General features: G+C 42.6%; 1 protein-coding gene across 9 annotated transcripts in view; it reads right to left on the bottom strand.

Annotated features, from left to right (window-relative positions):
- Positions 1-24,860, bottom strand: part of Ubr1 (Ubr1 ubiquitin ligase) — a 51,359-nt gene that overhangs the window by 7,152 nt on the left and 19,347 nt on the right. For 6 of the 9 annotated variants that reach the window (XM_074098693.1, XM_074098694.1, XM_074098696.1 and 3 more), the window contains 21 exons: positions 23,973-24,115; positions 23,111-23,213; positions 21,788-21,930; positions 19,015-19,128; positions 18,274-18,371; positions 17,176-17,367; positions 15,896-16,074; positions 14,964-15,161; positions 13,934-14,120; positions 13,130-13,315; positions 12,285-12,433; positions 10,994-11,159; positions 7,532-7,646; positions 6,024-6,235; positions 4,777-4,943; positions 4,288-4,463; positions 3,995-4,086; positions 3,140-3,267; positions 1,910-2,020; positions 1,317-1,486; positions 357-600 (listed from right to left, as the gene is read on the bottom strand). In XM_074098693.1, coding sequence (XP_073954794.1) covers positions 357-600; positions 1,317-1,486; positions 1,910-2,020; positions 3,140-3,267; positions 3,995-4,086; positions 4,288-4,463; positions 4,777-4,943; positions 6,024-6,235; positions 7,532-7,646; positions 10,994-11,159; positions 12,285-12,433; positions 13,130-13,315; positions 13,934-14,120; positions 14,964-15,161; positions 15,896-16,074; positions 17,176-17,367; positions 18,274-18,371; positions 19,015-19,128; positions 21,788-21,930; positions 23,111-23,213; positions 23,973-24,115 — 3,273 coding nt within the window. The remainder of the gene's footprint in view (positions 1-356; positions 601-1,316; positions 1,487-1,909; positions 2,021-3,139; positions 3,268-3,994; positions 4,087-4,287; positions 4,464-4,776; positions 4,944-6,023; positions 6,236-7,531; positions 7,647-10,993; positions 11,160-12,284; positions 12,434-13,129; positions 13,316-13,933; positions 14,121-14,963; positions 15,162-15,895; positions 16,075-17,175; positions 17,368-18,273; positions 18,372-19,014; positions 19,129-21,787; positions 21,931-23,110; positions 23,214-23,972; positions 24,116-24,860) is intronic. The other 3 variants (XM_074098699.1, XM_074098698.1, XM_074098697.1) reach the window with 2 other exon arrangements.

Raw genomic sequence — 24,860 nt, 5'->3', positions numbered from 1 at the left:
GAAAAGCACTATACAAGCCTCGGCCAGAACAGGGATTGCTGGACTCGTTTTACCCGCCTCTCGTTTTGTCTACCCCGAACTCGTCCATCAATCCCTTACTTCATGGCCTCTGCAGTAATTTACTATTAATACATTGTGAATTATTTTCCTTCCAAGGCTATGGATAATCTTCGGCCTTTTAACGCACAAAAACACAAAATAACACTTAAAAATACCGCACGTAAACAACGTTAAACTATGGCGAAAATAGACCAATGACATTTTGAATTTACTGTTACCAGTGCAAGAAATGAGTTCTATTGGTTTTCCGCAATATGGCGAGGTTTTTTATAATTCTGGTCAGCCTTTACACTCACTTGGCACAGCATCTCCTCGCACGACTCCGTGCAGACGTGGACCGCTTCAGAGCAGACCTGATGCTGCAGGATCAGCGTCAGAGAGTCCCGGAACACCGGCTCGGTGAGCGGCGGCGGCGAGCCGGCCGGGACCGCCGGCGCCGGCAGGAGGGGCAGCGACGTGTTGCATAAACGTTCGCAGAGCGGGCACAGGTATTCTTTCTTCTCGGCGTCGAATGCCGCTGGTTGCCGCAGACGGTATGGTCTGGTGACAAGGTACATGAAATTAGGTTTCTATACGATAGACAGAGAAGTAAAATGTAGGCACGTTTAATTAAAGGGTTAATCGACTTTTTAGTGAAGCTTGTTGCCATGGTAATGCCTTCTGAGTCACCTCTAAAAGTATGATTTTATGGGGTACAAATCCACTAAAAGTTAGAACTTGTGACAGTTTTAAGGCAATTCCTTCATGGCTCATCTCTTAAGTGTGTTAATAGTATAAATTGCAAACATTTTTCAAACATAGTGATGTCTCCTGAGTTACTGGACAGAATAACAACACTGAGAAGGTGATTGACCCTAAACGTAAATTTTGTGAGTTCGCGGTCGGAGTTCCTTGGCTTGTATTACATTTCGGCGTATTCGGCTGATGAGACAGATATAAGCGTGGAAATTACATGACGATTTTAATTACAATATATATTGTTTAGTGAGGTTAATATTCAGCGATTTCGCAGCTTTTTTTTTTTTCCTCATTACCATATCGGCAAGTATTATTAAAGGGTAATTTTTTTTATGAAAACATGTTGCTAAATTTAAAGTGTTCAAAATTCTTGCGACTCGTCTTTTCATGATGCAGTAGTATTTCAGTAGCGTTTTTTCTCAATCAAAGTCAACACAGACACAGTGTCAACGGAGCTCCGCTCAAGCGGAGCTCTGGAATTTTTGCTACTAAGTGTGCGTGTCCCCCCCCCTCCATACCTCCTGTGCTCCCGCTCCAGCACGCCGCGCACATAGTTGCGCGCGCAGCGCGCGTGCAGCGCGTGGCCGCACACGGACACGTGCGCGTGTGTGGCGCGCAGCCCCAGCACGCGCGAGCCGCACGCGAACGCCACCAGCACCAGCGGCTCCGACACCAGATCCACGCGGGCCTGCACCCAAACAAAACGATACATAGGGGGGTCATCCACTGATTACATTTAGGGGGAGGGCCAGGCGGTTTGTGACACTGAAACAAAATAATTGTAAACATAGCAAATACGTGTAACACAAGAGGAGGTGCTTAAACTAAACTAAAAACACGTTCTAATAATAAAATTTGCCTGGCTGCTCCGTCACCAGACCCTGGATACTATTCTCGGTCCAAGTACACCCTAAGAATATTTTAACTAGCCCAAACATAGACTCAAATTGATTGACAAAAGAAAAAATACCATGACCAATATTTTTTGTTAAGCCAACTAACAGGCTGAATAAAATAATATCTTTGCTAGCCAATTGATACGAAAGAAAAGTAGAAATTCTAAATGGCAACTCCAGGGATGGGCCTTGGCAGTAGGGCAGTAGGCACCGACCTCCTCCTGGCACATGATGCAGACGCGCGGCTCCTCGCTGACGCCGCCGCCCCACACGCCGAGCGCGGCGCCGCAGTACAGCGGCCGGATCACCTGCTCCTCCGCAGTCACCTGACAACAACAAATCACTTTAAGGGGCTACCCGAGGTTTTCATCAATTTTTGACAAGTTTTGAATCGTATCTCCTACTTTTGCACTACAGATAGAATTATAAGTCAAACGGCTAACGGTTCTCCTATCTTTTATCTCCATTTTTGTCTACCGGATTTAAAAAAAAATGAATACTTAATTTTGTATGATTTTTTTAAACATTGTCTGAAAAAACACTTATTTCGTATCTCTACTGACGTGAAAGAACATACGAAATCTACATATTTGGGTTCGTCTTTGACGTCCCTAAAAACTGGTCGAGGGTTTTCATTTAAAACTAATTAACACAAAAGTTATGGCCAGAAAACCAGTTTTTTGGCCTAAAATTGTTCAAATTTGATGTCAAATATCTCGAAATCAATTAACTTTGAAGTAAATATGGGATACTAATTACTACATTGCTCAAAGCCGTTGTTGTTAATATAATAAGCTACAAAAAACATTAGAAAACTAAGGAATTCAGATCGAAGGTCATTGGGGCATGGGATCCCCTTAAAACGGGATTCTGGCTTTTCGCCGAACATATTTTTATATAATGATTCATTTCTCAACTGTTTCATATGGCTGAAAGACACCGTTTAATAATTTAATTTGTAAAAATACATTGGAAATACATTGGAAAGCCAGGTGCGCATCACGTGATTTAAGTTCTATCTTTGTCACTCTTTGCTATTATAAGCAGTACAGCAACATTTGCTTTAGAGTGTAGACCTGCTTTATAACTGCCTTTATGACGGGACACTGCAGGGGTCGAATGAAGGTCATTACTTAAATTTTGTTTATTTAAGTCAGTTTATCACATTTTTGGAATCTGATTTCTGAAAACGCTTCACGAAGCCTATTTCTCCAAACGGTTTTCGATTTATTATACGTTGTCAAAAATTGGGACATTCCAATTAAACCGCAAACATATTTTAAATTTCATTTTACCGGTGAAATTCAAGTGGCCCTTATATTATTTTGAGTAGTATACAAACAGCCCAATTCGTAAAAAATGTGATCAGAAAATAAGACGGTTAACTCGAATAATGGCCCGGTCCCATGACGATTTATTTATTACTAGTCACGCAAGAAGCCCACCTCTGTGGTAGTCTCCTCGAACAGAACAGCGTTGTTGGATATAAAGTTGTTCATCTGCGCTTTCATCTGGGCCATCACTTTCGCGCGCCGCTCCGCCGCCAGTTTCGCTCGCCTCGCTCGCTCTTGCTCTGAAAATAATAATAAACAATCAAGACAAAAACATCAAGCATTGAAGGTGTTATGTAACTGGGTGAATATTGGAGGGCTTCGAACGCTCGGTTAAACGTCAGTAACTGGACGACCGAGCTTTGCTCGGGCTGAAACTCGGTAACAGGCGTGTTCCCAGCGATAAGACCAAGCTAAATCGATTTTTCATCCCAGAAAACCCCTACATACCAAATTTCATCGAAATCGTTGGAGCAGTTTCCGAGATCCCCGAAATATATCCATACTTAATATTATAAATGCGAAAGTATGTGTGTTTATGTGTTTGTATGTTTGTCAGTCTTTCCCGTCGACACGGAGCGACGGATCGTCGTGATTTTTGGCATAGAGATAGTTTATGGGCCAGAGAGTGACATAGGCTACTTTTTATCTCGGAAAAATGCACAGTTCCCGAGGGAACAGCGCGCGATAACCTAATTCCACGCGGGCTAAGCCGAGGGCAAATATATATATACAAGAATTGCTCATTTAAAGGTACTAGTATCCCACATTTATTAGCACAACGAAAAGACAAGTACTTAGTAAAAAAAAATATCACGATACATTGATCATTGCTTTTGTCTTTAAATAATGTAGGTATCTTCAATAGCTTAAATAGTACGGGGGTATAATTGTATAAAAATCGAAAAAAAAAAATTAAATGCCCTTGTTCTACCGAAGGTACGATAAAGTTAGCATAGAACAAGTTACCAGCGGTATCGTCGGTGGCAGGTTTCTCTTCCTGGTCGGTGTCCATGCGCTCTCCATCGCCCATATTCTCGTCAGCCTCTCCCAGCAAAGTCCTGGAAATAACATTAATTAACATTGGGTTGGAAATAGAAAGGGATCGAATCAGAAATGAAGAGATACGTAAGAGAACAGGGGCACTGACGTAGCCAAGCGAATTAGCTCGTTGAAGTGGCAATGGGCAGGCCATATAGCACGGAGAACAGATGGCCGTTGGGGCTGAAAAGTTCCCGTTGGTCGCTCCAGCCAGCACTGACCTCATCTTGTGCAGCAGCCAGCGCGCCAGCGGGCGATGCGCGTCGACCCGCGGGCTGGCCGCGAGCCGCGCCAGCAGCGCCAGCAGCCCGCTGCGCTGAGCGCTCTCCGCGAACGCGAGGAACTCGTAATGACCGCTTTCCTCGTCGCGGAGTGCATAGCCCATCAGATGAAGAGCCTGGATACAAAACGACAACATAATAATAATATTTATTTATTGCAGATTATAGTAGAATTGTTCAACAAGGGACAAAAACGTGCCATAATGCCACGAGATGTTTAACCATACATAATCTAGAGGCAAAAAGATAGGTGAACAAAATGGTGATTTTTTTGGAAAAACAATCAATCAAGTCAACCACTGCTGAGTAAAGGGCTCTTCATTTGCACGACACTTTGCCCGGACAAAAAAAAATAAAAAAACATATTTTTTTAAGTCTGTTAAAAATACTGGCAGGCTACTTTCCGGCAGGGATGAGGGGCTGACATACCTTGTGCACTTGTGTCTCGGAGAAGGTGCGCGCGCGAAGGTCCAGCGCGCGCTCCAGCACGGTCCTTAGCACGTGCATGGCCGCGTCGCACTGCAGCAGGCTGGCCAGTAGCCGGAACGGCGGCGTCAGCTTCGGCAGCGGCGGCGGCGGGCAGCACTCCGGCAGGCCTACGGTAGAGTATAAATAAATAAATAAACTTTTACTGCCACAACTTAAAATTAGACCTTGTTCAAAAATAAAAAAATGTGGGAGAAAAACAACGAATAGACTCTCGTTCGTAATTCCTTATTTACTGCCCTTAAGACTCAATCTACTAATAAATTGACGTATCTTATGATTTTAATTCCGGTTTTGTTTCGCGTACCTTGATTTGAATTCAAATCATAAAATTAGTAATGACCGTGATATGCGGTAGTCTAAAAGTTGACGTATCTTTTCTTTTCTAATGAAATAAACACCAAATCCATGAAAACGGCAACACATCAGTGAAAACTGCATTCTCCTAGGCTAAGCCGTATCTAAGATAAGCGCGAACAAACGCACAGACAAACAGACAATAATTCTAAAAAAACCGTCGTTTTGTGTTCTGTTGCGCTATTTATAAATACCCCTAGTAATAGATTTTCTCAAATATTTTCAATTGATAAACACACACACATACACACGACTTGTTACATGTTTATTTACCTACTTATTTAGAGTTTAATTCAATAGTGTAAGTCGGCACTTGCCAAAAGGAGAGAACAAAAATGTATAACCAATTAACTATTTTACTGCGCAAAATTACGTAATCCTTGATTATCTCTTTAACCCTTTTCCAGGCATAGTGCATATAGTGACCACATAAATGTACACAAATATTCGACCTTACTACATTCACAATATGGTACAAAATCAATTGAAGTCATTAAAAATTACAATTGTTTTTAAATTAATCCCTAATAGGTAAACAACAGAAATCTTTGATTCATTTAGTAGTAGCTTATCTAAATTAGCGGGACCTGGAAAAAGGTTAAAGCTAACGGAAATCAAAAATAACTTGTAAAAGCGTGACAAAAAGTTGGAACCCCCCCCCCCACTTTGTCACTTCAAAGTTAAATATCTCAAAAACGACTAAACCGATTTGATGAAACATGTCTAAGAACCATCGCTAGAAAGCCTGGTTTAAAAAAAAAGTAAGAGCTACGGTGCCACACACACACACAGACACACATAGCGGCCAAACTTATTTAAAAAGAGTATGGTACCAGCAGCCTTCCTCCGACTCCGCTGTTCCTCCTCGCTGCGGGACAGCTCTTCCCTGGTGTAGTGGTAAAAGAACGTGTCGTATTCGTCGTAGAGATGCGGTTTGAGTTTGTACACGCCGCGGTTGTTGCCGCCGGTCGGCTTTATGAAGTCGGCCACTTCGTGAATGACCGCCTCGAGTCCCGTCTCGTGGAGTTGGTCTTCTGGCAGCGATCTGGGTTAAAAATAAGTTTTTTTGTTAAAAAAAAAAATTTTAATACAAGCTTTTTTTGCTGAATGTAGGTACTTTTTGTTGACTGTACTCGCATTTGTCATCTAAACCACATTTCCGTACCAAATTATAAGTTGATGCCATTAACCGTTGAGGAGTTCCGTTGTGCGGAGTCGATTCTGGTTGAACTACCAGGATGTCACTACGAGATTATTGTATTGTCTCCAAATTTACTAAACTCCTGTCGTCCGTATTTTGTAAAATATAAAATTTTAACGGTGCCCTGCCTATACATTTTGGAGGTCTGTGTATTTGTATTCAAGTACATGAGCTTATTCAATCTGAGGCAAGACATGTCAACACGCACATTGAGATCTCAGTATAAGTACAGAATTCATAGGCCATGTGCAAGACTCAAACTGTGTTCAAAAAATTCGTATATCATGTGTATTAACATATTTAATAAACTGCCGGACACATTTAAGGACAACCATTTAGAAACGTTTATTACTTTGACGAAACAATGGCTATTGAACAAATGTTATTATAGTGTAAAGGATTTTCTGTATGATAATGATAATGTTCGCTTGTAAATAATCAAAATTGTAATGGTATTGGAACTATTTTATCGATTGTAATTATAATTGTAATGACATAGTATTTAAAATAATTGTAATGTTAAATTTTTTATTTTTATCTTTATTATCTTTATTATTTTTTAACTGCGTGTACACCTGTAAAGGTAGGGTTAAGAGAAACTTAAGTTTAAGCATATGTAACTGCAATCTAAAACCTTAATTCATACGCAATAAATTTCATTTCATTTCATTTCATTTCAAATATCAAGTCAATCGGACCACTGGAAGTGGGTCAAATTTAGCTTTCAAGATTTGACCCAAACAAATAAACAAATACCTAAATATACAAACAGGGCAAGCTAAAGAAAAGCTTGTAAAAAGACATTTTCATATCCATTAATATAAAACTTTATTATTTAGTGTCAAATGTCAAAATAATAAATAATAATAATAATAAATAATAAATATCATGGGACACTTGACACCAATTGACCTAGTCCCAAACTAAGCAAAGCTTGTACTATGGACACTAGGCAACGGATAAACATACTTATATAGATAAATACATACTTAAATGGAAAAAGGACGGCTGTACGATTGGTACTGAAACTGAAAATGATTGAGAGAGCACTATAAAATGCGATGGAAACATTACACGGCCAAATTACGAACAGTGGCTCAGCAATCCCTGTTCGCGACTGTACGAGTACATAGTATATACCTGTTGAGTTCGGAATGCGGCATGGGTTTCACGCACAGCATCTGTATAATCTCCTTCTTGGTTCTGTCTTCGTCGGTGACTTCTCCCACGCCTGGCACGTAGCGCGAGCCCACCACTGAAACACCACAACAACAAAGACATCTAAATACAAATATTATTTATTAAGCACCAGAAACATCTTATAATATCTTAGTAAACTCCTGGATTTTTTAGAGCGCTTTCACATATTGACTGAAGCGCTGCACAGCGGATCCCTTTACATTACTTACAGTTTTTTTTTTTTTTTTTTTTTTATTCGACTGGATGGCAAACGAGCAAGTGGGTCTCCTGATGGTAAGAGATCACCACCGCCCATAGACAACTGCAACACCAGGTATTGCAGATGCGTTGCCACCTAGAGGCCTAAGATGAATACCTCAAGTGCCAGTTATTTCACCGGCTGTCTTACTCTCCACGCCGAAACACAACAGTGCAAGCACTGCTGCTTCACGCAGGATTAGCGAGCAAGATGGTGGTAGCAATCCGGGCGGACCTTGCACAAGGTCCTACCACCTGCAAAAAGCTGCAGTGATCCAGCCCAGGGATCCATTTACATTACTTACAAATAACAGTGGCTGCAGGGCTACTACGAAACTCGAAGTTCGTATCGTACCGTCCCCCTCGCTCTCGCATTAAATAGTATAAGTGTCAGAGGGACCGCACGACGCGTACTTCGAGTTTCGAGTTTCGTAGCAGCCCTGCTGTAGCGCGGCTAAGTCGCGACACCGCCGCTAGCGACAGCCGCGCTTCACAGTATCTGCCACCGCTAGCTCGGAGCGCTGCAGTCGCACTTCTGTCGCGCTGCAGCTGCGCTACTTTAATTATGTATGAATACGAGTCGCGCTACTGCAGCGCGACTTAGAAGCTATTTTGAATACCTTACCAGAGGAAATCTTAACTAAAATGCAAACTTATAAATACGACAAACATGCGAGTGCAGCGAGGTCTCAGATCTGTTCTAGCGCAGGCGGGCCGGGGCGGGGCGGGCCTGCGACGACCCTATAGTCGACGCCATAATAATTTGAGTTTCTTGCCGGATTCTTCTCAGCAGAGGTTTTTCCGAACCGGTGGTAGATTTTTTTGACATTCATAAGTGCTTGTTATAGCCTAAATTGAATAAAGATATTTTGACTTTGACTTTGACTTTGAATTCGTGAGACTAAATTGACAAGTCAATGACAGGTACAGGGTTACCAGGGTTCGACGAAATGAAATAGTGATGTAGCCGATATCGATATTCAGTGTAGATTTGACTAAATGGTGTGCTAAGTGGCATTTTTGTACAATTTCGGGAATATTATTGTTGCAATTGTCACTTTCATGGAGAAAAACGAGAACATTAGAATAGATGAACTACTAAATACCTCATAGATTATTGTAAGCGCGAACCAAACCGCGCGATCTCGCCAACTATTGCATAAACCTGCTATAGGTTTTTAATTGTGGCTAAAAATGTAAAAGCATGTATAAAAAAATAAAAATAACAAATTAAAAAAAAAAGCGCTACAGTCGCGCGACAAAAACGACTATAATGTGAAAGCGCTCTTATTGCATTGCCGTATCTAATGATACGCGTAAAAACTACTGTAAAAAAAAAACCTTTGGCACTCGTCCCACCGCCGACAATGAGCGAGAAGTGATTAGAGCGAGTAACTAGAAACAAGTGGGCGAGCAGCGAAAAGCGAGTGTAGTTTTGTCGCACGGCTGTAAGCGAGTGTTCGAGTGCGACGGGCGATTACTCGCTCCACTCGCTAAACCGCCGCCAAGCTAACATCGCTGAGTTATTTTTATAGCTCTTGTCGCTGCGACAAAATATGTAAGAGCGAGTTCTCGCCGGCAGTGTGAACAGCCAACGATCAACTATTATAATATATGTCTCTTTTACACACAAAGTATCTTATATCTTTTGTTCATTTCTTGAGCGAGAAAATGTCTATAACCAATCGTTTCTTCGCCATCGGTGAGACACAACTGCCTATTGCAGGTTCAATTCGATGTTCCCTTCCCCACGTCAATAATAATATTTATCAAATAAGAAGGTAGTTGTAAATCATTCATGTACGTAGTTCGCGATAGCGCCACTAGATGGCGCTGTCCCGAGAATTCGCAAATCCTGAATCGCGCTGGTAAGATTTTTCTTAGAATCATCACCTCCTGAATGATTGTGCCGATTCAATAACAACCACCTTGTTTTTGCACTGCAGAGTCAAAACATACAAAGTGTCGGCACAGCATTGCTATCGAGTTGAGTATTAATGTGCGTATTCACTTAATGGTAAAGCGCTGCCGACTCTTGGAATGTGTTGATTCTGGCTGGACCAAATGAAGCTGTCGCAAGCAAGATTGCGTCAAAGTTCAAACTGACTTCGTAGAATGTTTCGCCTGTCATTCGTATACTTACCCTCATCCGAAGTACTCACTTTTGTTAAAACCTAATCTATCAAATAAACGCAGGTTTATTATATTCTACCCGAATGAAACTAGGGACCACGTGAGTAAACAATACAAACAACAACAATACAATAGTAAACATATTAAATGAATATAATTCTTTCTATTCATAACATTCCTTGACTAAAAATGTTGAACTAAGTGGCCCTTATTTTCTTCAGACTAGTATCGCACTAATGTTAACAATGCGAAAGTTTGTAAGTCTGTTTGTTTATTTGTTTGTTACTTCAACACGTCTAAACCGCTGAACCCTATTTAGATGAGATAGTTTTTATCTCGGAAAATTGCATAGTTCCCGCGGGACAGTGAAAACCGAATTCTACGGTACGCTGACGGAGTCGCGGATAACGGCTAGTACTAGACTATTACTCAAATTCAGGTGCGTTTACGGCCGAAACTTTAGTTTCGTTTAACACAGACCGAAGTTCGGTTTCTATTCCCTATTCCTCAAATAGTTTCGGTTACGGCGGAAACTACAACACAGCTCGAAGTTCGGTTTCGATTGCAAACACTAATATTCCTCAAATGAAGGTGTAGCCTTATGCAGCCGCTCGACGCTCGTTTCCAGCGACAAATCTGGTCACGTGACCCTATTTTGAATTTCCCGCGACTCAAAGAAGTAAGTAGCGTCAAGTCGCCGCGTCGAACCGCAGCGTCAAGGTGGCTGCTTGCAGGAATGATCTTGATCTTGGAAGCTGATTTCTTAACCGCCTTTAGTGGCAGTCGTGGCAGTGGTACAAATAAAAGAAATTGAGAGTGAATGGAAGCAAAAAATAACAGTGTTTTTTCCGAAATCGAAGATATTTTTTTTTCCAGCGATAAAATGTCACGTGACCAGATTTATCGCTGCAAACGAGCGTCGAGCGGCTACATGAGGTTGCACCTTAAAGTTTCGGTTACGGCCGAAACTTACAAAACCGACCGGTAGGTTACAAACATAAATTACGGTCGGACACTTCCAGCAGCACGTACCGGTGATGAGAAGCCCGAGGAACTCCTCGACCATGCTGATGGTGTGGCGGAGGGCATCGTCCTCGACTCCCCGCTGCTCGAAGTCCGGCGCCGCCCACTCCAACAAGTTGAACTTGTTCAGCACGTGGATTATGAACTCGTTGCTCTCTATCAGAGACGCGCCGATCTGGCGACGAGAAAGAAAGCAATGCTTGTTTGTGTGTAATAAAATGGTAGAGGTGAGTCATGCAACAGGTTACACTTGGAGTTTCTTTTTGCGATAGAATTGAGTAGTTTCTTGAGTAAAAAAATATTCTACTTAATTTGTCAGTTAGATTATTAGAAAATGTTGGATACGATTTTATTCCTTTTTTTTTTCACCACCGCCCATAGACACCTGCAACACCAGGGGGATTGCAGATGCGTTGCCAACCTAGAGGCCTAAGATGGGATACCTCAAGAGCCAGTAATTTCACCGGCTGTCTTACTCCCCACGCCGAAACACAACAAGCACTGCTGCTTCACGGCAGGATTAGCGAGCAAGATGGTGGTAGCAACTCGGGCGGACCTTGCACAAATTTCAAAGATGAAGTTCAGGAGTTGAGGCCTATGACGTCACGCCGTGCTAAAAAGTATCGCGCCGGGCGAGACGTCACGTGCCTATCCTAATAATTCTACTAATATTATAAATGCGAAAGTTTGTATGTTTGTTACTTCTTCACGCTGAAACGGCTCGACGGATTTGGATGAAATTTGGCAAAAAGTTAGTTTATAACCTGGATTAAAACATGGCATACTTTTTGTCCCGATATTTCCACGGGATAGGGGTAAAATCTTGATATTTCAAGCGCTAGGATTAGTTTTGAAATTTTGGACAGTTCTATTGTTCGTAACACAACCTCAATGAAGACCACGATATACATTTTGGGAATTCCCAGGGGAATTTTGTAATCCCGGGATTTCAATTGTAACTACCAGATCGAATAGTGTACGCGTTCGAAGCCGCGGCTAATTCTTGTTAAATTGACGGACTAATAACTTTTTTTAGGACACTAGCCCATTATCCGAAACTCTCGCGATACTGGCGGTCCGTCTAGAGGGAGGCGTAGACCATCGTGCTCGGTGACTTTAGTTCTGCGCCGAATTTCCGTATTCCGGACTATCGCGCAAAAAACCTCCGAGCATAGCTCTCTAGTCTACATAGCTCGTTGCATGACACAGCCTGTCCAAAAGGCCAACCATCAACCGTATCACAAAGCGTTAATTTATCTTATCACTGGCAGGCAACACACACACACAAGTAGTGAGTTACCTGCAGCATGACGACATCCCGGTCGAGCATCTCCGCGCGGCACTTGACGTTGTGGTAGAAATACAGCTGGTTGAGCAGAGCGAACCCGTTGCGGCGCCACATGCCCGCGTGCACCTGCGCTATCATAGACATCGTGCGGAGCACCGGCTCTGAAACGACATTACTACATTGTACATTGTGTTGTGTCTTAAGGGCGGTAAGTGAGGAATTGCGAACGAGATTCTATTACAAGCCCAAAGTCGAAGACTGAGGGCTTTAATGAGCCGATGTTCGTAATTCCAGTACCGCCCGTGCGACATACAATGTTATCCATCACATTTGCGAGTAAAATTGTATATTTGTAAAAGAAAAACTAATATTTTTCAAAAATTGCCGATACCGCTGACTACGATCTTGGCAGCGCCAGCCTCCGCGCCACCCCCGCAGCATGCGCCCGACGTGCGCGCGCCGCGCTCCTGCACGCCATGCAGTCTCACACTCATTTACCGACCTTGGGCTTCATGACAAGAAAATTAGTACGGGCAATGACTCATTTACCGACCACGGGTTTCATGACAAGCACATTAAGGTCGAGGGTTTTATTTGGGGGGTTCCAACCAAGGTAACCTGCATGTTACGACACTGTTTACGAGCAAGTGTGATGTAAAATATATTATTAAAATTGAAATGATAACAAGTGTTTTGTTTAGATTTAAAACAAGTTGTTTCTCTATTGTTTAACGCCACGACAGTTCGAAATTTATTTCAGAAACAATTACGAGATTAATTTTAAATTACTAATTTTGTAAAAATATTTAAATGGTGGTCCTCAAAAGGCTATGGGTGACATGATGATAATAACTGACCTATGAGGTCGGCGGGCGTGGGCTTGGGCCGGTCCTGGCGGTCGAACTCCGGACTGTGGTAGCTGAGGCCGTGCCGGTGCAGCTGCAGATGCAGCCCCGCGATGAACCGCGACAGCGGCCGGTGGATGGACACCGGCTCCGTGGACACGTCGTAGGGGATCACTGACGCCGATTGGTTGCCCAGCTCTGCAAGTTAACATAAGCATAATTACATATTTAAGCCGTAGTGGCCCATTGGCTTGACCTATGGCGTCTCAAGCAGAGCTTAGTGGGCTCAAATCCGAGATCGCACATCTGAGGTTGCAAAAACATTTGACATTAACACGAGTTTTATAGTTAAGGAAAACAACGTGAGAAAACCTGCACAAACTTGCGAAGGAACTCAATGGTGTGTGAAGTTCTCAATCAGCTCTGGCTTGGCACAATGGCCCAAGCTCTTTTACTCTGGAGAGGAGTCCTGTGCCTAGCAACAGGACGTCTATTCTATAGCCTGGTATGATGATAATAATAATAAAACCGTATGCATTCTCAAGCGCCCGCCGCGAGCCGCCGCGGGCCGCCGCGGGCGCCGCCATACAAATTTCAATTCTCGTCTCGCCTCGCCGGTGGAAAATCACCTTAATAAATACCTAACAGACTAACATACATGGTGAGATGATGATGATGACGTAACAGATACCTGCGACAATCGTCGCGACTGAATCAAACCAAAGATTCACCACCCCTGAACTGCTGAGGCCTAACCTAGTCGAGCAAGAGGCTTGCTCTTCTGCGTGAAGCTGCCAAAACAAGGACAAGTCTCACCTTTGAGCAGCTTGGGCTGGTAAGTGCAGGTGTCAGCGTGCCGCCGCAGCGCCATGCGGTAAGCGGAGGCGCACAGGCCTCGCTCGAGCGCGCACCACTCCAAAGAGAGGGTGATGCTGTGCGCTAACTTCACGTGCAGGTTGAACGCCGACTCCCATTCAGGCTCGTACTCCATGTGCTGGCCCACCTGGAAACAGTTACAGTTTAAAACGATTCATGCTGGACATAGGCCTGCCCCGCAGACCTCCAGTTGCTTCGGTTGGAAGCGGCCTGCATCCATCGTGATCGTGGACCCGCGGCTTTAACCAGGTCATCCGTCCGTCTTGTTGGTGAACTGGCTCTATCATAAATCAAAAATGCAAACTGAGACATGGATGCACAGAAAACCAGAAAAAGGGACCAGCACTGGGAATCGAAACCCAGGTCCTCAGCATTCCGTGCTGCGTGCTATAACCCCTACACCACTGCTGGACAGCAATCTAGACACGAATTTTTCCCATGCATACATATCTCAGGTTGCTTATTTCTACTTTGCTACTTAAGCAGCAGCACTAGCGACATCTATGTGGCGTCGACAGACATCACACTTTTTCATAAATGTCATATTTGTCTTCTTTTCTCAAAAGTAATGCAAACATTTCCAAGCATGTTTGAGAAAAAACTGCTATATGCAGTAAGCATTTTATCAATGCTCTCCACAAACAAATTGCCAGCTATCTAAATATAAATTATAGTGCAGCTTAACACAATAAATACAGTCACACCTGCAATAATATCTGCCACAGCGGAGCGTGCAAAAATATCTGATACGTCCCAACGGCCCTAAAAATAGTATCAGATATTATCACTACTTTAAAAAAAACTCGTAGCTCAGAATAGATAATTTTTCTGAGTGAACTTTATAGACATTACGTCAAGGTTAAATTTTGTTTACATATTAATTTTAGATACTAGATTTTTTCCAAGTAGTGACGATATACATGCACGCTTTGTGGCGTCAGATAATGCTGGTGTCTGTACACCAACTGACCTGTCGAACGACCGAGTCCATCCCTTGCATCATGACGAGCAGATTCAGCATCAGCGACAGCCCGTGCAGGAATCCCTTCCTCAGGTCGTCGTCGAACGAAGTCGGCAGCGAGCCCAGCAGGTATTTGACGTCGTACAGCGTGAACTGCGCGCGCTTAAACGCCAGCGACACGTGGTTGCGGTCGAACTCGAGACGACCCTGTGGGAGCGAGATCGTTTATGCTGTACTTGAAATTAAGTGGGCTTGTATTTTTTTTTTAGTAGTCCTTCCTAATGAATGGAAAAGGATTCTTGGAGCGTGTTCACATTATTCGATCCGATATAGGAGTCAGACGCAGATATGATAAAGTTGCAAGTAAAATTGAATAAAGAAAGAAAGAAAATGCATTTATTTTCACAAATTGTTTTTCAAATTGTCAGTTATGATTTCACGCGTGTGGCGACTATAAAGTTCCCCATACACGGTACTATTCGTCTGTACGATCAATCTGATGAAAATCGTGACGAATGATCGTAAAGAGCCATACACTGTCGATTCATCGTTACGATATTCATGATTGCATGGGATATTGTTGCGATCTCCGACATCGTCTTTGATGAAGTAAATCGTTAACGATCTTGACATACATTATCGATTCGTCGTTTCGATCGGTCTTAAGCGACGGATCGTACAGACGAATCGTACCGTATATGAGGCCCTTAATATATGCGTGGTCGATGTAAATAAAAATTGTGGGTCAATTAACACAGATAGAGGAAAAACGTAGGAGAATCAGTGGGGAAGCCAAAACGCCAGACCCACAAGAATAGTTAATCCCTATACTACGGAGTGCAAAATTCGCTCGTATCTTGCCGTCCTGCTGACTCTTACATTATTTAATCTCGTGATACGAATTAGCAACCACTAGGTTACCCCATCAGGATGGTGAGTACCTTCGAGTTGCAGCGGCGGTTGCACTCGCTAACAAAAGTGTTCAAGAGCACGAAGAGAGCGTCGTGCTTCGCGATCAGATGCTGCGCGAGCGTCGGCGGCGTGTACAGCTGCACCGACAGCGACGAGATCGAGAACGAGTGGTCGTGGTCGTCGCGCACGAAGTCCTTCAGTATCGCGCCTGCAACATTATTTATTTATTTATCAATAAAAAGTTACAACTTTACATTTGCAACTTGTATAAACTGGTGGATCAAATTTTAAGTGTCTCCTGGGTTACACATTAACTATTGTATGGGGTACAAATACACCAAGCTAGGAGTTATGACAGTTATAAGGCTATTCCATCCTCTAAGTATGCCAGTGGTGGTAGTCTGTCTACAGAAGCGTTGGCATCGCGGCAAAGTACGTAATTCCACCATCGCACCTCCCGTGGAAAGTCTCAATTTCATCGACATCGTCTTGATGATCGATCTACCACTGTGCGTTTCCTTCGACACTTCCTGCCACGTACAGTGAAATTGTGGAATCAACATCAGTCAGCAGCAGCAGCAGTTGTTTCCTGGCAACTATGACATCGGTGCTTTCAAGAAAAGGGCTTATACTTTCTTAAAAGACCGGCAACGGACCAATGACTCCTTGAATAGTTGGTACTCTTAGGCAGTGGTGGTCATTTCCCATCAGATGACGCGCTTGCTCGTTGGCCTCCATAATGATAAAAAACCAGCCAAGAGCGTGTCGGACACGCCCAAAATAGGGTTCCGTAGCCATTACGAAAAAATTTAGTAATATTTTTCTAAGGATTTCGTATTTTATACGGAATCTTCCAAGTTTAAGTATATTTTATACCTGCTGCTATTTACTCTTAAACTTCTAATAATTCTCAAGCAAACTTAGCCGTTATCGTTTTCCTTGTAAGTTTGATATACTTACTACCATCCTGATTTTTTTCAAATTTTTCTACCCATCGGTTTAGATTTTAGAGGGGGGGGGGGCTCCCGATTTTAATGAAAATTTGCACTTTAAAGTTGAATATTTCGCAAACAAATCTCTGAATCGAAAAATCGTCTTAGGTCACTCAACTTAGTCGTCAATCGCCAATGGTTTAAGACCTATCCAACGATACCCCACACAGGGTTGGATGAGAAAAAAAATCACCCCCACTTTTCTAAATTCAAAAAAATTTGTCGGCATATTTTTTATATATATATATATATCCGTACAAAATTACACCTTTCTAGCATTGTTAGTCCCTGTGCAAATGAATGGGTTAGACACTCACCGTAGTTCTTGGTGAAGAGTATAGCCATGTCCTTCTTGGTGGTATAGTCCATCAGGGTGGTGGCAATCAGCAGGCGGTGCCAGGCCGTCCGCGCGGCCTTCCACATGCGACAGTCGTTGTGCATCACGGCCACGACCACGCTCGCGCCATCCCCGTACGCCATGTTCAGTGAACCCATCAATGCTGCGCGCGCTAACCAAACACTACATGTAGTAAATGCAGTACAGAGTCAAGCTATGGATTTAATGGGGAACATATGTTAAACGATGAGTGACGCCAGCGACGTCGGGTAACTGCCACAACGTTGCATTGTCGGACTTTCAAATCAAATCAAATCGAATAATTTATTGCATATTATGTTGTTTAACTAACTAACATTTTGTCAATGTATGTGTCAATAGTTAACCCTTAATAAGGCCCCATTTATTGGAGCATATAACCACAGAATCAAAAGCAGCTATCGAATACATACCTAGAAAAGGATATTTTTAAAGCTAGTAGTATTTTCAATAATTACAATGAATATTGTAACATATCACTGAAACAATAAGGTTGAATTTCCAAATCAATGCATGTGATCGCAAAATCGCCTCTACATAAGAGTTAAGAAATTAACCGGAAGAGATCAATTTTATGGGTTAAGTTTGCCTTTGTAGATCGATCTCATATAATAATAATAATAATAATAACTGTTATTTTTATGTGTTTTATTTACAACATATGTCTGGCAGATAGACTTTATTTACATAGGCATGTCATGACGAGTGGAGGCCGCGGATAGGCAAGCGCAGCGTATGACGTCCACCAACGAGATGGACGGATGAGCTGGTTAAAGCCGCGGGTTCACGGTGGATGCGGGTCGCTGCCAACCGAAGCAACTGGAGGTCTATTGGGGAGGCCTAAGTCCAACAGTGGACGTCCTACGGCTGAGATGATGATGATGATGATGGTGACGAACGAAATCCGGAAACATCGCCTGTCGCCGTCGGAAACGTGACCATTGAATGTGTGTAAATGAGAAATCACTATGCCAGCTCAAAATGCCACTCTATAGATCAGGGCAAATTCACACTTGAGGCAATTGAAAATGAACCTTACCGCTGGATTCTGAGGCAGCTCGTGCAGAGTTAGGGCTCAAGGCGACTTGAGACACAGCCAATCGGAGAGAAGGCTCTTGAGCCACGAAGTTTTGTATCCTAGGGAGTGAAATTATTATTATTTGTAATGCACAGGCAGCTTGCGGCTGATGCGTGCATATTATTATTGTTGTTGTTATTGAGATTGACTCTGTTGAGAAGTTTTCTTACACCCAAAAATCTGGCTGTTTTAAATATGATTTATGGCACCAGGGGCTGCGAGTCTTGGACATTAAGATACTATGCCGTTTAAAGTATATTAAGATTGCATTTGCTAACAACTTCACTCTCAGGGCCAAATATTGTCAGTTTGTAACATTTTTGTAACTATTTCTTCTTTTCCTCTTGTGCCAGTAATTTAACTTGTACAGTCTATTCAAAGTTTCAAAAATAAGTACCACAAAAACTTATTCCGACGCAATAAGGCCGTAGTAAAATATTTTTGAGTGTTTCGAATAGATACTTCTTTTAGCACTTGACTGTACTACTGTACTATTACTTATTCTGTGGTTTAACATAGAACAATAGTTGAACTTCCACCTTCACATTATATTGTGCAGAAAACATATTAGCGAGACCCTTCTTAACCAATGACATCGATCTTCTCTAAGTAATATATCGTAAATTAAACATACAGATGGACAGGGTTCCGTTTATCAACCTACGAATTCAAAACCCACAAAAAATAAGTAAATGGACTCACCAATGCAGCAGCTTCATCGCGAACGTCTGATGCGCCAGCACGTGCGCGTGCATCACGAGCACTTTGAGCGCCGGCCCGTTCCGGGTCGTGAACCTTTCGAACATCGCCGTGCAGCTGGTTAACAACCACACCACTACACCACTCACCCGCACGGGGCGACGCGCGGCGTCGTCGTCTATAGCCGCCAGCCGGGTGTGGACTGACCAAGCGTACGGCATACCTACCATATTCCGTCTAGCTAATAGAACGCGATGTGACCATTGCACAATAGGGTAGTTGACAACATTAATCAAAATTAATCCATGATAAAAATCTTAAAAAAAATTAGAAAATTACACAAACTAATCAGTTCATATTTACTAACACACTCGGGACTTATCACGGTAAATAACGAGTAATAATTCCCTCGACGTTTCTACCACATTCAATGGCCGTGATCACGAGTGAACTGAAGTCTAAGGTATCATGTTTGCTTAGCAACACATTTCAACCGTTCATCTCACGATTAAAATCAGGAACGGTCCGACTAGTGTCGATCTTTTCGGAAGATCTTTTTCAGAGGTAAGTTTCCTGACCTACAACCGTGAGTTGAACCCGTTAATTAGTGTAATTTTCAGAATATGCGTCATGAGAGCTTAAGTAATATTAAAAGACACTTTATTCTAGCCCTGAACACCGGATATATTTTATTATTGTGACAATTGATTAGTAAATCGATATAGTTTTGGCAGGCTCGTGGTTTGACCTGTGGCCTCTCAAGCCGATGGTCGTAAATACGAGCCCGGGCTCAAGCCTCTGATTTTTTATTAATTTGTGTGCGAAATAATATTTGAAATTTACCTTTAACTTTACGGTGAAAGAAAACATGATGAAACTGCGAATGAACTCAATGGTATATGTGAAGTTAACAATCCGCACTCGGCCCGGTCTCATTGACAATTGAGTTGGCAAAGCAGTGACGTCACAGCTAGCTATTGGGATAAAAAGTCTATGAGGACACGCGTTTTAACAACTAATAAAAATTAGGTATGTCATTTGATTGCTGCTGTCAAATACCATATAGGTCGCATCGGTCGTCGACATTATTCGAGTTCTGTATTCCCAAGTAGCTTTTCACTTAAATCTGATGCCTCGCGAGTCTTGCTCAGTCTTTACCCGGCTTTTGGCTCGAAAATGTTGACGAGAGGCGACACGTTTATTGTTTACACTGGGATATGTAGATTTATCTATTTATTTATTACGAATCCCAATCGATAATTCGATTTCAAGTCGATGATAGAATGTTCATCTCTCTCGTCAATATTTTTGAGAACAATGACGGTTCGAACGCCGAGGTATCGCCCCGCTATGTATCGTTGCCACCGCACTCGCAGTCGTCGATTAGTCTTAGATTAGCTCAGCACGGTTAGCACAAAATGCCTTCCTTTTTTCCTATTGGCCTTCCACTAAGACTCATCATCATCATCATTACAACCCAACTTGGTTTGTTTCTCCGCTAAATACAGTACAGTCACCTGCATTAATGTTTGCCACAGCGGAGCGTGCGCAAATACCTGACAAGTCCTACCGGCACTAGAAATAGAGTCGTATCAGACATTTACGCAGGCTTTGCTGTATTTGATATTGGTACTGTGACTACTCTGCAGCTATGCAAAACAATTCATCTAATTTTTTACGGACCTCCGTAAATGAGACCTTAATCTATAAAGTATTTCAGTCAGTTTTAAACTATGCGTAGCCGACAAACGCGTGCCAGCATTTCGTGCTAACCGTTTGCGAAATAGTCTCCAAAAATTATGTTCCGACTTTTTTCACATAATTTCGTACTGAATACCGATGGCAATGATACATAAATAGCAAGGAAAGTTAGCAGATTAGAATATTAAGCATTAGAGTATTAGGGAATTGCATAGCGATAGCAAAACACGCGTGAATTCAAACAAGGTTAAAATTTAGCACTGCCCAAAAACGGTGACTCAACAAAAATGTAGTCAATTGCGTATAAAATAAACCCGATTTAATATTATTTGACATCTCTGCTCCAGCCTCAACCAGTATTCATAATAAAGCAGAAATGTACGCAAAAATTGGGTTTGTTTTGTAATTGGGCATATTTAAAAGAGTGCAACAATGCTATGTTATGATTTTGTTTTGTTGATTGTGTGACTTTATTAACACGTTATTAAATATTGCTGCGTGAATTCCGCACAAAAATGTTTAATTTTTACGTTATGTGTATTGAATGTCTAAACTAATACAAAAAGATTTCCGTGCGGGATCCACAAGTGTTCAAAAATAAATTTTATCCACCACACAGAATGATTCCAAATAAAAAAGAAAGATAGACTTATCACTGCGCTAACGTTGGGAACAAGCATGGTTTAAAATTGATTCAAAATTCCAATGGACTATGAATTGTAAACACGTTTTAGCACGCATCTAGCATAAACCGTAAACTAACCGCCAGGACAACGTCAGTTCTCTGTAAAGTTTGTGACCATAGCGGATCATGACATATTTATTTGTAACAAAATAACATGATACTTAACGATAGTAACGATAGAGCTATATTTAAAACAAAATGAAATAATATATTATGGCATCTCACGGACATTCAAAAAAACTGTTTACAGTTAGTGCTAGTGCTGCATTCTGACGGCAGAACATTGCAGTAATAAGACTTAAGCCACTAGTGTCTTAAATAAATCAATTTAATTTGACCTGTTGCCTGTTCCCTTAGAGTTAACGTAAACCAAAAAACGTTTCAACTTACATCTCGACGTCGCACTTGAGCTTGTCGCAGACCTGGAAGGAGCTGCACTTGACGAGCGCGCGGCCCTCGCGGTCGATCAGGCTGACCAGCTCCACGGCGTCCCGGTGCGAGCTCTTCGTCACCCGCGTCAACGTCGTTATCACCTGGCAACAGGTTGACTTTGCTTAAGCCCACGGACACACACACACACACAGACGACCCTTCGTCACAAACAGCGCGCGGGCCGAGCGGCAACGGGCGGTGTTTGTATCGCGCTGCCTTGGCACGCGCCACCTCTTGTCAAAGGATGCCGCGTACGACGTACACAAGTGAATTTGGCAGTTTATATCGAAAATACAAACTGAGATATGGATGCACAGAAAAACCAGAAAAAAACCAGCACTGAGAATCGAACCAAGGTCCTCAGCAATCCGTGCTGCGTGCTATAACCCCTACACCACTGCTGGACAGGAATCTAGACACCAATTTTTCCTATGCATACATATCTCAGGTTGCTTATTTCTACTATGCTACTTAAGCAACAGCACTCATGGCATAGGAAAAATGGTGTCTAGATTCCTGTCCAGCAGTGGTGTAGGGGTTATAGCACGCAGCACGGATTGCTGAGGACCTGGGTTCGATTCCCAGTGCTGGTCTCTTTTTCTGGTTTTTCTGTACATCCATGTCTCAGTTTGTATTTTCGACATGGTTTCACGGGATACCCGTAAAAGTAACAAATGTGGAGTTGAAATAAAAAATACAAAAAGACTCCAAAAAACCAATCATAATTGGCAGTTTATATCGAAGTGCTGATACCGAAAATGTGGCCGGTCGCCGATCCGACCCGCTCTCTGTGTGAATACAACGAACCGCGCGGCCCACGCGTCGGAAACGACCCGACCCGCACACGCTACGTGTGCGCTGCGCTTTATTGAGGGCTTGGAGCGCTCTCTCACGGGTCCAGCATTCACAGAGACAGATACTGTTAAGCGGTAGTCACACTGCCGCCCGCCGCATCGGTGTGCGGATGCGGAGTGACGAAATTCGTCACCAAATTGTACCGTCGCGTGCGCCGCACTCCCTTTTATTTATTATTCACGGCAATTAGCAAAATAACACATCGTAATATAAAGTTAGTGAAATGTATTATTCCACAAACAAAACGTGTGGCATAAATACTAGTTTACACGATCCCAGTAAAATCGTGCAAGTAGCAAGACATTGCGACGCTCGATCGATCACATAACTTTTTAGGCTCATAATATTATACTGGCCAGTCTGGCATTGTGTATATCAGCACTAACAATGTGAATAGAGCCAAAGTCAGTTTTATTTTGAACTTACTTGTTCAAACGTGTGTGTTTCGTCATTGTAGAGTACCGTGCAATAGCAGTCCGGCTGGTCCAATATCTGTAGTGGATCCCGTTCTCTCTCCGCGTCTTTTAATCTGTAACAGCAAACATAATCCATACTAATATTATAAATTCGAAAGTGTGTGTTTGTGTGTATGTTTGTCCGTCTTTCATGTCAAAACGGAGCGACAGATCGACGTGATTTTTGGCATTGAGATAGTTTATGGGCCAGAGAGTGACATAGGCTACTTTTTATCCCGGAAAAATGCACAGTTCCCGAGGGAACAGCGCGCGATTACCGAATTCCACGAGGGCGAAGCCGCGGGCAAAAGCTAGTGCTAAAATAAAGTCGAGATGTTGACGCGATCTTCGACTTGGTGTGAAAAGTGTCGCAGTAATTCAGACTCAAAACTCAAAATTACCAATTACACATGAATTTACGTGTGTTTGTGGTGGTTGGATGTTGATTTATGTATGTACATGGATTTGGGGCAGTTCTGCATGAAAACATGTGTCGCAGAGATACGTTGGTAGGTTTCTTGCACGTGTGCTAACCGAGAAGTATGGTAAAAGGTTGCAGTTCATTCATTGACATGGGCCTCCACAAAGTTAAGTCTAAATCAATCAATTATATGCTGCAATCCCCTCGGTCTGAGTCGTGGCTGGTTCAGGTAGCAATTACCGCACAGAGGCAATGCAGCCAGTATAACGGGAAATTTTGAAGCGGAAACGATGAAGGGGGAGTGGGGAGAATTTTTAAATTAGACATCCTTTATTTTTGCAATCCTACAAGTGCGAAAGTTTATGATTGTGTGCACGTTTGTTTCTCTTTCATGCATGTTTAAAAAACCTACCTTAAATCGTTAGGTAATCCAGGCGCATGGTCAAGCGTGAGCAGCTGGAAGCAATAGGACAGACAGACGGACGCAACCTTCTTCATCCTTTCGATCACTTCCGGGCTGATGTTCGATTGAGCCTGTTCCTGGTCTTCTGGACCCTGGAATTAACATTAGGTACAGTTGTTTGAAGTTTTTCATCTGTCATGCGTTGGGTTGAGGAACGGTCGTGCTTGATGTTGGGTACTTTTGAATTCGTAGAGCCTTACCTATTGTGGGCGAGTGGAAAGCAAAGGGAGCTCGCAACGCTTTCGTCGCAAGCGCTTTGACGACCAGATGGCCTAGTGGTTAGAGAACCTGACTACGAAGCTTGAGGGCCCGGGTTCGATTCCCGTGTCGGGGCAGATATTTGTATGAAAAATACGAATGTTTGTTCTCGGGTCTTGGGTGTTTAATATGTATTTAAGTATGTATCTATCTAAATAATTATATTTATCCGTTGCTTAGTACCCATAACACAAGCTTTGCTAAGCTTACTTTGGGACTAGGTTAATTGGTGTTAATTGTCCCGTTATATTTATTTATTATTTATTTTATTTAAGCGCTACGAGCGCGCAGCGAGTTAGCTGCGTATAGCGCCGAAGACGCCCAATGAGGGCTATCGCGAATGAATTCGCCACTAGAGGCGCTAGTGTAGCGTGAGGTCTCCAAAATGTCAAATCTCATAGTTTTTGGATGAGCTACGCGGGTTTATTTATAATTAAAATAATTTTTGTGAATATTTTGCAATATCTGAAACGGCGAGGAAACGATTGGCTATCGACTATTTTCTCGCTCAAGAGAAAAAGAGAAATATATTAATAGTTGATCGCTGGCGGTTCACACTGCCGGCGAGAACTCGCTTTT

Source organism: Choristoneura fumiferana, chromosome 15, assembly GCF_025370935.1.
Source record: "Choristoneura fumiferana chromosome 15, NRCan_CFum_1, whole genome shotgun sequence".
NCBI classification, from domain to species: Eukaryota; Metazoa; Arthropoda; class Insecta; order Lepidoptera; family Tortricidae; genus Choristoneura; species Choristoneura fumiferana.
Note: the sequence above shows the minus strand (reverse complement) of the source record. Positions and strands in the feature narration are given on the sequence as shown.